The following is a 13,520-nucleotide window of genomic DNA, read 5'->3' on the forward strand; positions in this document are numbered from 1 at the left end:
GTCATTGTGTTAAACCCAATAGCACGCCAGGTGGATAAGCCAGTTTGTGATTGGTCCCCACAAATTTGTAACAGAAGCAGGATAGAAATATGTACAGGTTTCCAGCCTGAGCTGCAGGGCGAAATCAAATCGCTGGCAGATCGGGCTGGGTTTACCCAGTCTAGATTCTTACGGCTCCGTCGCAAACATTCTTTCACAATTTAAGCCTGAGGAATCTTGGCTTTGTCATCCTGGAATATGGCCATGTGTCTTCCTACATGGAATGAAAAGCCACACAATTAGGGTCAGAAGAACTGTTGCCAAACATATAACATGCTAGAAAAATAATAATGAGAGCAATAATGATCCAGTCATAGATTCTCAAGTATTTGCCCATTGAAATCCAAACAGCAACTTTTTTTTGGCCGGGCAGTAAATGTTTATTATTTTAGCAAAATATACATATTGTTATGATATACATAAAATCCACAAAAAATAGTAATGAACCATTTTAGTGGGCATGTACTGCAAAAAATATTTTTATATTTGTTTATTTATGTATTTATGTATTTATATTTTTGCCAGAATAAAATATTTAAATATCTTTAAAACAGAAATGTACTTGAAAAGCAAAACTGCATCAGATATTAATCAAGTTAATTTTTAAGTTAGTTATTAGTTTGAGGTTGTTGTTTTTTTTCCCATTAAATTGTTTGTTTTGAGCATAAATTTAGCTAGGTTTATGCTGTAATCAAGAAATAAAAACTGTCTGCAATTATACATTAATTATATTCCAAGGTACAGTTAACTGTATATAGCATCTAGTAGGTGAACACTGAACCACAAGTCTGTCTTCACAAAGACTCACCAGCAGGAGAGCTTCATAATGCGAGCACTGAAGTCAAAGAACAGTGGACAAAACAAAATGAAACGACAATGAGTTCACAGACAATCACAACACAGGGCAATTGGCAAAATGTAAAAACTGATGCATTGCGTTAAACAAAGATCCAGTTCAGATTCTAAAACAAAGACAGCCGAAGAAGCCCAGAATAATGAACTGACTTGCAAGAGCACAAAGAATACAAAGAAAAGAGAACATAATGAGCCGCAACTGAGAAATTTTGAGATGACACTCCATTATGGCTGATAACAACTTCCATTAGCAAGCCAGCATGACAACACAACGACAAATGTAGTGTGTTTTGTTGTTTCTAATTATAGTGGGTATGTATGTGTGCATTTATGCATTACCAGCAAGCAGCACAACAATCTGTGTGTTCCTCATCTATGTTTTCAGTGTTCTCGGAAGCTGTTTCACTGGCTGGAAGACTTGCTATAGCGAATGAAAAACAGGAAGAAAGTGAAAGATGCACAGAGACAGAAAAGGACCATAAAAAAGACAGGTATAAGAGAGACAAAGAGAAAAAATAATGTCGGCCACACATTGACACAGTTTTTGGAGAAAAGCAATCTCTCTGAAATAGGGTCAAAGCACTTAATATGGGTCCATCCGAGAGATGTGATTTCTAGCCCCAGATGTAAATTATACAATTAGACCAGACAAAGTTGAGGGGGGGCTATATATAGAACAGCAGGAGGATGAAGGGGTCATGCGTCTCATTCTGATTGGCCGTACCGTGGGTTTCGTTTGAGTGGCTGAACCAGCCGAATTTCCCCCTCTTCTTATCAGCTAGGTCACGCAAGGTCACACCTGAAGGAAGATGAAAGATCGAGAGTGAGAGAAAAAGAGTGAGAGACATGGAATAGAACAAGTTAGCAGGAGAAATTATTTTCACGGTTCTGTCTGAAGATGCTGGTAGGTGTTCAACATTTTATATCACACAAAAGTGTGACAGGTGGGGAAAATTTTACCTCAAACGTCAATGGTGAGATGAGATGTTTCATTTATTAACAGTATATCGGGTACTCATTTAAAGCTGAAGTGTGTTATTTCTGCCACTAGTGACTCTAAACTGAACTGCAAAAATATATATATTTTTTAAATATATACGTTATATATATTTCAACAATAACAACACTGGTCCAAGGACTCCACGGGGCCATTAGGGGGGTGCTTTGGGGTGCTAAAAATACAAAGTGTATTTTTTGGGGGAAGTCAGATTTGAATTAAATGTGTTTTTTCTTAAATTAAATTTTTTTTTTTATATTTAGAAAATTACATATTGTATAATATATATATTATTACGCTTTCATTTGGCTGGTGTCTCAGACTGGTCGGAAATCCTGAGATGAATCATTATTATTTTATTCTATTGACAACCATATATTTAAACAGTAAGATACATCTAACATTAATAGCATATACACATTACTTTGGCCTTAGTCTTTATTATATTATGCTTAATCTGTTTCTCATTCCATATAAATTAATCAGTTATATTGCTGCTATTATATTTAAGGTAGGGGGCCCTCACAAAGGGATTCAAATGTTTGGGGCCCTTGGATCAAAAAGTTTGAATCTTATAATTGTCTCTGTATGGTAAACTGTGATATGGGGAAATCACATAAAAATACATACATTACACAATTAATCTTTAAATGAAAATCATGTTTCTGCAATGAACAATTGATATCAATGTCAAAGTGGTCTAGAGGGTGGAACAGAGGAAGAGATCTCACGTCTGTTTCCGTCTTCGTCGAACTCATCTATGTCCTCAGCCTGAGTGATCCAGTCCATATATCCAGACAGATCCTCCTCCATCTGCTGTTTCTCACGGAGCTTCTGAAAATCTCCGCGAGCTTTCGCCTTCTCTCTCTCCTTAGAGAATTCTCTACACACAAGTATGGCTTGTTAGACAAGCAAAGCAAACACACACACACAAACACAATACAGAGGCAAACGCACACTCTAGACTTTCACACTCTGTTTAACGAAGTGGAAGCTGCACGAGGCGGAATCTTTGGGGAATTTTGTGCGCTTTGGAACAGTCTGCAGGAAATCAGACTCTGCAAATCTGCTGCTCTCAGCATCTGGGGATTGTTCCATTCAGGTGAGTAAAAACATTAACATCTGATATCTGCTCATCTCCTGCTGTCCTCCGTTAAATAATCACTCACACCAACATGTAAACAAGTTATGATGCACAGGTTATTATGTCATGAAATGACGGAGGCTTAGCTCATGAATATTAATTGGGATATGGACAAACTGTTTTAATAAATAAAATGTGATGTACTGACCCAGAGATAAGGTAGAAGTATGTCAAAATTGAAATGTAGAAACATTAGTAGACATGTTAAAACTAACTAAAACAACTGCATATTGAGTTGCTTTTTTCCTCGCATAAAAAGTTCTTATTACTGAATGAATGAATGAATGGATCAGACAAAAGTACACTACCATTTAAAAGTTTGGGTAAAAAAATATATATATATTTTTTTATTATTCAGCAAGGACATTAAACTGTTATAAAAACTGTTTTTTTTTTTTATTATTCAGCAAGGACATTAAACTGTTATAAAAACTGTTACAAAATATGTCAAATAAATGCTGTTCTTTTGGATTTTCTATTAAAAAAAAATCCAGAATTCTCTTTCAACAAAAATATTATGCAATACAGCTTTTATTAACATTGATAATAATAAAAAATGTTTCTTGAGCACCAAATGATTTAGCATGATTTCCGAAGGATCATGTGACACTGAAGACTGTAATAAGCAATAATGCTAAAAGCAAAGTTCAGCTTTGCCATCACAGGAATAAATGACATTTAAATATTCAAAAAGAAAACGGTTATTTTAAATTGTAATAATATATTACTGCTTCTACCATATTTTTACTAAAAAGAAAATTGATGAGCATAAAAAAACTTCTTTAATAACTTTTTAAAAATATAACCGCTCCCAAACTTTTGAACAATAGTATATGTCAAGTATGATGCAAAAGTCATTTTCACTGAGACCAAAGGTTCCTGGTTAGAACCCCAACCCTAACCCTTGATATAACTTAATATATCAGCAGTAGGAAAAGCACTCCTGAAGCTCAAACAGAAGAACATGACAGTAGCAACGCCAAAGGTCGGAAGTTTGATTCCCAGAAAATGAATAAACTGATAAAATGTGTATTCTGAAAACAATGCTTTATATATTAAATAAAGTAACAGGGACAAAATCAGCCATGGGAAAAAGTCATAAATAAATGACATCAATAGACACTTGCCCACAAACACTTACATAATTATCTATCCTTTAAACTCACCCGCTCAACACACCCAACACAAGGTTGAGAACAAAGAAGGATCCAAAGATGACCAGGCTGACAAAGTAAACCCATGGCAGCTCAAACCCAATTGCATCATTCATCTACAGAGATCAACAGGCAGGCAAAAGCGATGGTATTAGTATCACTTGCTTAAAATATCATTTTGACCCATTACAAGCTGAAGACCATGCATATGGCTTAGTTACCCAGTACAGGACGTCTGTCCAGCCTTCCATTGTGATACACTGAAAAACTGTTAACATGGCAAAGAAGAAGTTATCAAAATTAGTGATGCCACCGTTAGGTCCCTCCCACTTTCCCCTGCACTCAGAGCCATTGACATTGCACTGGCGTCCGTGACCCGCAAACGCACATGGGAGTGGATCATCGTCAGCATAATTATCTGGGAAAAAAATAAGAGAGAGACAGATGGAGGAAGACAGAGAGCAGAAAATGCACATAGATATTTTATGCGAGTATGTGTGGTTACCTTTGCCTATAAAAAAGCAGGTGCGATGCATTCGTCCGATGAAGAGCTCCAGTCCGATGATGGCGTAAATGATGATGACAAAGAGGACAAGCAGAGAGATGTGCAACAGGGGAACCATTGCCTTCATGATGGAGTTTAACACAATCTGGAGGCCTGCACACACACACAGAGAGAGCAGAGAAATCATGGCCTTCATAATGGAGCACAATCTGTAACCCGAAAACCTATTTTTTGTGTATTAAAAAAAATCCCATTCTGTCTATGTATGTCCATTATATCATTTGTCCGTTCGTTTCGCTTAATTTTAATAAAGTGATAAAGACCTAAAGAAAACCTGCAATATTTTTATTGGCATATAAAAAAGAATCATAGGTATCATTAAAAATACATTTGCCCTTGCGTCCTTCTGAGTTTGTTCTTTCAAGGTAGCCTAGCAAGAGCGGTCTCCACAAGAACGCAAGTCCGTTCTTTGTTCCTTGAATTGAGAAACAGCCACAATGTCCTGTTTTTTCTGTAGTTAATTATCACCAGCTGTATCTTATTTAGTTCCTGATTATCCCCCTCATATATACTCCCTGTTCTGTTCAGTCCTTTGTCAGTTATTGTCTTGTGCAATGTGGTTGTGTTACTCCCATGTTCCGTATTAAAGTCTATTCAAAGAGAATTATTAGTTTGCGCATGTTGCCTACGACCCCAGAGCAATACACATTTATTTTAGTCCATTTTACTCTGACTAATAGGGCATATACACGAATGTTCAAAATCTTGGGGTCAGTTAAAGGTTTTTTGAAATGTGTTTGAAAGAAGTCTCTTATGCTCACTAAAGCTGCATTCATTTGATCAAAAATACAGTAAAAACAGTAATACTGTGAAATATTATTATTATCCTATATTATTATTTGTTTTCTATTTGAATGTGTTTTAAAATGCAATTTATTTTTCAAATGCATTTTCTAGTCTTTAGTGTCACATGATTTTTCAGTAAATGTAATGGGTATATGAATGAGAAGAAGTGTCCTCATTCAATGTCATCTTGCCTCACTGGGAGACCTGCCAGGATTACCGTGGGAGTGAGCACATCAGGGTGAGATACCATCGTACATGCCGGTGGGCAGCAAAGATCCAGACCAGAGCTTCTAATAGTACTGTGGTGGAATAAGTCATTGGCTACTCCATGTTTTCTGCTATTCTCATCAGTACAGTAGCTAATGAAATTGTGTTTTCAGCACCACGGACAGTGTTCTTTGAAATCATCATCTTAGTATTGTAAAGACACAAGCAATAATGGCCCTTTGGTTAGTTGGTCAGTGATTCAGGAGTGTGTGGCAGTGAATCTGATTTTAAAATTATTGTGAAACAGCACAGCCTCTGGTTGCAACGATGAGTCAAGCTCATCTGGTGAGGACACTGAATGAATCTACAAGCCTAAATTATCATGACATTAGAGAGGTCAAGCTACACCAGCCCCCCGATCCCAACACAAATATCATAACTGCTTAAAACACTGGTGCATCACACAAAACACCACTTTATACAAACATCCATAGAGACTGTTTTCTCTCTCAGAATAAATTCTTAACAGCTGAACAGTTTCATAGCAAATTTTACTAACTTGTTTCCTTTTTTTCTATTACAAACTCAAACTCACTGGGCACTCCTGAAACCAGTCTGAGGGGTCGCAGGACTCTGAAGGCTCGGAGGGCTTTGACGTCCAGACCTCCAGGTTTCCCCGGCATGTGGGATGTTGTTTCACCGGATTTATGAGTAACAGTCTCTAATACCACACTGAACAACCTGCAAAAAAACATAAATGAGGTTGATTAAATATGTCTAAAATACTAAAATGTGTATCTGACTTTAAACAATTAATGAAGCCTGATTCATGAACGAATGACTCTTTTGGGCTGGATCTTTTTAGTAACATTGACCAGTGAAGCCTGATTCATAAACAAATGACTCTTTTGGGCTGGATCTTTTTAGTATGATGACCAGTGAAGCCTGATTCATGAACGAATGACTCTTATGGGCTGGATCTTTTTAGTAACACTGACCAGTGAAGCCTGATTCATGAACGAATGACTCTTATGGGCTGGATCTTTTTATTAACGTTGACCAGTGAAGCCTGATTCATGAACGAATGACTCTTATGGGCTGGATCTTTTTAGAGAATCAATAAATTACAGCAAGACCAGTGTAGCCCGATTCCTTTTATTTGTGACATTGACTTGTAAAGACTGATTCCTGAACAAACGACTCTTACGAGCTGGTTCTTTTTAGTGGATTCAAAACATACAGCATAACTAACGTAATTTGAGTGAAGAAGCTGGCTGGGCCATAATATTCATGGCACCCATCCCAGCTATCTGTGTGCTTTCATGCATACACATGCACGCACAAATACTCTTAGGATGGCATCATCAGCATTATAAGCAGAAATAATATGATGTGTAATACTGTGCGTTTGGAACAGATCCACCTGCCCAGTAGCAGTTCTGCCTGTGAGCTTAATGAAATCTCTAATCGATACTAAAAAAAGCTCTCAAAATTATACTGAAAAAGACGCTAAATGCACAGTCATCTTCTTTTAGATAATTAACCATCACTTTGACCAACTGGCCATTAATGACCCCAGAACAGCTGTTTAGTCCCATTTTAGCAGGACAGACAGAGCTCTGGGGATTGTCACTCTTTAAATACACTCTAGGTTGTGCACAGGAAGAAAATGAGTTTAAGCAGTGGCATACTATGAAAGATTGATTCTTTTTTAGTGCATGAAATCTGTATTTAAACTGTATTCACATACACACACATTCACCACAGTGCCGTAAAGCCTGGTGTGTGAAATTAAGGGTAGCGCCTAGTCTCTGTAGGTCAGATTAAGACACAAAGAGAGAGCAAGCGGGAGAGAGGATTGGCAGCCAGATCTGGCCAGATAATCCGAGAGAGAGAGCAAAAGGGAGAGGTTGAGAAAAGGGAGAAATGAGGAAAAAGGTTAAGAGAACAGCAGGGCAAGAGAGCTGCTGTTGGCCATAACACAACCTGAATAAAAATCAACTACGAAAATTAATATGCAAGTGAATCATAGGAGGAAAGGCAGTGATGTCACTCCAGGTTATTATGACAAATTTTTAAATGAAAAAGACAGTAAATAAACAAGTGGCATGGATGAGTAGAGTGGCGAAAATGGTGCCGTACCCTACAATGACGATGACAAAGTCCAGTAAATTCCAGCCATTGCGGATGTAGGAGCTCGGGTGCATGACGAGGCCGTATGCCAGGATCTTCATAAATGTCTCGATGGTGAAGATTATCAGAAACACATATTCAACTTGTTCCTGAGAAAACAGAGAAAAGAGTATATAAATATATTATACAATATTTATATAAAAATTGTATATAGTTTAATAATAAAATCATATTAGCAATAATAGGAAACAATAATTTTATTGGATAATATTGGCCTGATTAGGTTGTGACCAGAGTATGTGAGCGGAGTGTCCATTTCCCCCTCCACACTCTAAGCGTTCAATAATCACTCCGCTCCAGGTTCACCATTTCTCGCTCCACTCCTCGCTCACTGATGTCAGAAACTGTGCTCCGTCTTCGCTCTGAGGAAATTTGCGGCCAAAAGTATTTAAGTAAGCTCTGAATATCACAAAAGTTCGGTTTATAACATAGCCTACATTAAATGAAAAAAATGTATAAACAATAGGAGATAGTTTCAACGTGGTTTATTGGAACACTAGTGTGCAAAGATTTATTCCTATGACATGCCGAGCTTATTAGGCTTTATCAGCATTAAAAGTTAAATATCGCTGTTGCTTTTTGCAGTGCAAATTTTGTTTGGAAAGATGAAAATAGTACATTTTGATCAGTTATTTTATCTACGGGTAACTACATTACAGATTTCTGCTGTAAGCAGATAAGCACTGTAAGATTGCATTTGTTTGAATGCATTAGAGAGAGCGTTTGCGTGTGCGAATAAGGGCTACCTGTTTAAAATGTGCTTTCACCCAATTATATTCAGTAGGCGTAGAAGGTAGGCTACAAAAAAATTCCTTGAATTATAACATCCCGCTCATGTCCATCGCTGGCATCATAACCTTTACATTCTTTCTGATTTGAGTGATCTATCTGTATCAAGCTAGCTAAAGGGGTGGTAAACCACGATTTCACTATTCTAACTTTAGCTAGTGTATAATGTTGCTGTTTGAGCATAAACAACATCTGCAAAGTTACAATGTTCAAAGTTTAAAGCAATAGGAGATATTTGCTTTTAAAGAAATACATTTCTAAGGACTACAGCAAACGTCCGGTAGGCGACTACAGACATTCCTCCAGGGTTGCTGACATCACCAGCCCCAATATTTACATAAACCCCTCCTCCGAGAATATTAAATAAGGGGGGCGAGGCCATTTTGTTTAGCCGCGGGGAAGCTTTGTTGCGGTATAGTTAGGCTGGAGTGTTGTTGACGCAATGCCGACGAAACGCTGTTATTTTCATCCGGATTGCAGGTCCACATTGTTCAGCCTTCCTAGGGATGGGGGTGTGTTGCAGTGCGCTTAACATACAACATGTTATATGCATGTGTGTGTGAGACAGCGGGGAACAGGTCGCATTTGCAGCAGATATAGGTATGCTGCCCATCATAAATCAAAGCACGAGACAGACAGGGGTCGGAGGAGAAGACCGGAAAATGTGACATAATGGACAATATTCATCTGTATTTGCAATACACGAGCCGCGGTTCAGCTGCACGAGACAAACGCTGCCAGTGTGTGAATGCACAACGGGCGCGCGCGGCTCCCGCTGCACATTTCACGGAGGAAAGCTTCACAATCTTCGCGAGTTCAATGCAGGATCCGCACAGCAGCTTGTCCTGAAAGATGGATTTAAAAACAGAAGCTGTTTACGGGCCACAACATGTGTTTTCCTGTAATAGTTCGTATTGTTAATTGTACGTTGTAGCAAGGAAGTAAACAGATGACAACGCTGTTTGGCTCTGCAAACCAGTTTGTTAAATGCTCATTCATACTTAACGTTATCCGACAAACACCTAACGTTACAAACTTTTTTTTTAAATCTCAACAGCGAACTTGGCATTAGTTTAAATTATTCTTTGATTAGAGCTTGTATGTATTGTTTATCTACAGGCATGCTAAACATGGTTCTGTGTTTGATATGGCTACTAGTAAAGCCAATGTTAAGTGTTCGTTTTGGGTTAATAGTTCTTGCGACAGATATTAGGCTATACTCGTTCTAAAAATACAAAAGTAACAGTGCCATTCAGTAGCGATCACTATAGATCCGCAGTCTTTACTCTTGAGGACTGAACAGGTTCTGCTAGATCATCTTCACTAAAATTGTCTGGGTCTGATTCGGGCTCAAATTGGTATGGTTTTATTGACGCCATTGTTTCTAATACTACCAAAGCACAGACTACCGGTAAAAGTAAGGGGCGTGACGTTTCCGACAAACGTGCACTAGGCGGTTAGCGAATCAAAACACACTGGGCCAGCTAACCAATCTGAGCCCATTGCGTATTTTTGAGGGACTGGCTTCATAGAACCCGGAAACCATCAGACCGTTTTTACAAGGGGGGACAGAGCAGTGTAAAATATTGGTAAAATATATGAAAAATAATGAAATTTTTTAAAAACGAAGCAAGAACACATGTTATTGTGCACCCCACAAACACAATCAAGCCTTCGAAAGAATGTGTTTTACCACCCCTTTAACGTGCGAGTTCTGGCTGAAAATGCAGTTATATTGGTATGAATTGTACTCGTGATTGAGCGGTAATGGAGCGCACTCGGAAAACCACGACGCTCCGACTTTTAAAAAATCTGCTCCTCAGACTACATTCAAAATCAAGCCACTCCACTCCTCGCTCCGCTCCCACTCCACTCCGCTAACGTACTCTGGTTGAAGTCTGGTTTTCAAAGAAAATAGCATAAGAGAGTTACAGGAAAGAGAAGAGATTGCTGAATAAAGTCATTATTTTTGCGCACGAAAAGTATTCTCGTCGCTTCATAACATTAAGGTTGAACCACTGCAGTCCCATGGACTATTTTAATGATATCTTTACTACCTTTCTGGACCTGGAAAGTTGCAGTCTATGAATGGGTCAGAGCATCAAAAATATATCTTAATTTGTGTTCTGAAGATGAACGAAGGTCTTACGGGATTGGAACAACATGAGGGTAAGTAATTAATGACATAATTTTATTTTTTGGGTGAACTAATCCTTTAATAACCTTCACTAGTTTTTTTTAAAAGCAATTAGATAAAGTTTTAAAAGTAATTTTTTTCTATGTATTCTCTCAATTAAAATGCTCATAAACCTGAAAGGAACCTGAATCACACAAATCATACTATCAATATTCTTAAACATATTGGAAATAATCATATTTAATTGTTGCCTGTATAAAATAAGGCTGTATATGTATGACCCCATGACCTGTTCACAATACAGTGAGCGAGAGAGACAAATAGGGTCGGTCTTGAGCAGAAGCTGGACTTCAAAATGGGGAATCTGCGAGCGTTTCAAAAGATTAGTAATCTGTCAGCCTATCTTTCTCTTCCTCCCTCTCTTTTACCGGCAGCCTATGCACTGTGACGGGCGGCACACTTGTGCGCATACATACTATCTCCATATAGAGAGAAACAACAAACTAACCACAAAAAAACACACCATCTGTGTAAGATTGTGACAGAGGTGGAAGGACAATACCATATGGACAATAATAACCGCACATGCACACACTGCTGTACTTGATTTGATGTAAAGTGGCATACAGCATAAACTTCCATTTGCTGGACCGTATGTCTCTGTCTGAAGTATGCAGAAGGTTTCTGCACACTGACAGGAACAGAATGTCCATGAACTATTTCTGAAGCTCTCAACTGCATATTCCCTTCCTCAGATATACCATGGCAACATTCAAAACCGTTCTTTTGCATAATTGAGTAAGTTATTGATGGATGAAATTAGTAGTGCTGTTTTTTTTTTTTTTATAATTTTTTTTTATAGTATAATTAATTATAACCAAAAATAATACCAGACAAATAAATGCAATTAATTTGCATAAATAATAATAATATATTTTATATAATGTACATACGTTTTGGATTGATGAAGGCCAGTGATGATGATGATGATGATAATGATAATTTAAAAATTATTTTAGTTCATATATATATATATATATAAAATTTTATAGGTTTTAATTTGTATATTTTATCAGATATGCTTTTTTATTGCTGTTGGCCAGTGATAGGGTTTTGGTCAATGATATGGAAATAAGTTATATTCTTCTAAAGTCACTTTTTTTCTGCCACAATAGTGTAACATCTTTGAATGATATATCTTTCTTTAAGTATAAATCTTTCTTTCTTTAAGGCTTTTCTAAGCATTATACATATTGATAAGTGCAATTAATTGCGATTAATTCATCTGCAACTCATGTAATTATTTCAATTAAAATATGCAATCAACTGTCAGCCCTAGTTATTAGTCATGCAAGCTCAGAGTGCTGAATGCCTTTGAGTAATGAACTGAAGACAACTGAAACCAAGATGATGGACAGTACAATATAACAAACAATATGGCAGCGGGAAAGAGCAACCGGCTTTTTGAGAGAGAGACTGACAGCAAACACACACACTCATTAAATACATGCCCCCTCCTTTGCACCTGGAATCCAGGATGTGGCTTTAAGCATCAGAACAAAGATCGAGAGCAAAAGAGAGAGAGAGGGAGAGAGGGATGTGGTGATGGGGGAAGGGTGATGAGAGACAGGGGAGGAAGAGTAAGCTGCTTATCAGGACCAAGAGCATTTAGAGCAGCAAAACGAACAGGCAGCTACAATCTCTCCTGACCACCACTCTCTCTGCTCCCGCTGTCTTTATAACCCTCCCTGTCTCTTTCTCTTTCACATCAATTTATTGTCTTGTTGTCCTCCAAAAACTAAAAGAAGAAGACAGTGCAGCTGGATTTGACTGAGCTTGCATTATGAGTGCATCTTTAAAAAACTGAGCTTAATATTAAATTCACATTATGCAATATTCTGTAATCCAATTCCTTTGTAAGCTTGGTTCTTCTATGGGCACTTTTGGCACTGTGAACTTTAAGTTCACCCAAATCATTTTCAAGTGTTTTTTTTTTCTTCTTCTGTGGAACATAGGAGAAGATATTTTGAGAAATGGCTCAGTGTTTTGTAAATGGGCTCCGATGTTGTTTGGACACATTCTTCAAAATATCTTCTTATCTTTTCCGCTGAAGAAAGTCATTCAAGTTTGGAACAACATTTGGAGTTTTGGATGAGTAAATGATGACAGATTTTTTTTTTTGTAGTGACCTATCCCTTTAAATTCCTGTGAACACACTTTTAACACACTTTTTCTCTTGAGTTAGTTAGTCCAATAACAACGTCCAACAGTGTGCATGCATGTATCACAGGAGAGCTCTGTCATTTTTCTCCCCTTGAACCATCAAGAGACATCAAATATAATAAGCGTAATAAAAAAAGGCTAAGCGCTATAAACTTCATATCACTGCATCTGCAAATGAGCATGCCCAGTGAGAAGCACTGTGACTGGAGGAATACCCATAAGCCCTTGCACTTGAATAATTTCATTATGTTTGTCTGTTTGGTCATGGTACTAATTAGGACACGTTATTTAGAATTAAAAGATGTTAAGCTCTATTTAATGTTTTTATCATGTTTTATTATTAAAAAATATATATATATATTTGAAGTCACTATAAGGGTCATTATTGTACCCTTTGCAAAACAATTCTTGATTGTTTTTTATTCTTTAAA

The 13,520-nt window shown here is 37.4% G+C and overlaps 1 protein-coding gene across 1 annotated transcript in view; it reads right to left on the minus strand.

Moving 5' to 3' along the window:
* Nucleotides 1-13,520, minus strand: part of cacna1fb (calcium channel, voltage-dependent, L type, alpha 1F subunit) — a gene marked incomplete at its 3' end in the record, with an annotated part of 61,435 nt that overhangs the window by 30,389 nt on the left and 17,526 nt on the right. The window contains exons 4-12 of the mRNA XM_079826340.1: nt 7,890-8,029; nt 6,343-6,488; nt 4,695-4,847; nt 4,411-4,607; nt 4,202-4,305; nt 2,623-2,774; nt 1,619-1,693; nt 1,234-1,315; nt 848-874 (exon numbers count right to left, since the gene is read on the minus strand). Of these exons, the coding sequence (XP_079682466.1) occupies nt 848-874; nt 1,234-1,315; nt 1,619-1,693; nt 2,623-2,774; nt 4,202-4,305; nt 4,411-4,607; nt 4,695-4,847; nt 6,343-6,488; nt 7,890-8,029 (1,076 nt within the window). The remainder of the gene's footprint in view (nt 1-847; nt 875-1,233; nt 1,316-1,618; nt 1,694-2,622; nt 2,775-4,201; nt 4,306-4,410; nt 4,608-4,694; nt 4,848-6,342; nt 6,489-7,889; nt 8,030-13,520) is intronic.

Source organism: Gobio gobio, assembly GCF_949357685.1.
Source record: "Gobio gobio genome assembly, chromosome: 10".
In the NCBI taxonomy this organism is placed as follows: domain Eukaryota; kingdom Metazoa; phylum Chordata; class Actinopteri; order Cypriniformes; family Gobionidae; genus Gobio; species Gobio gobio.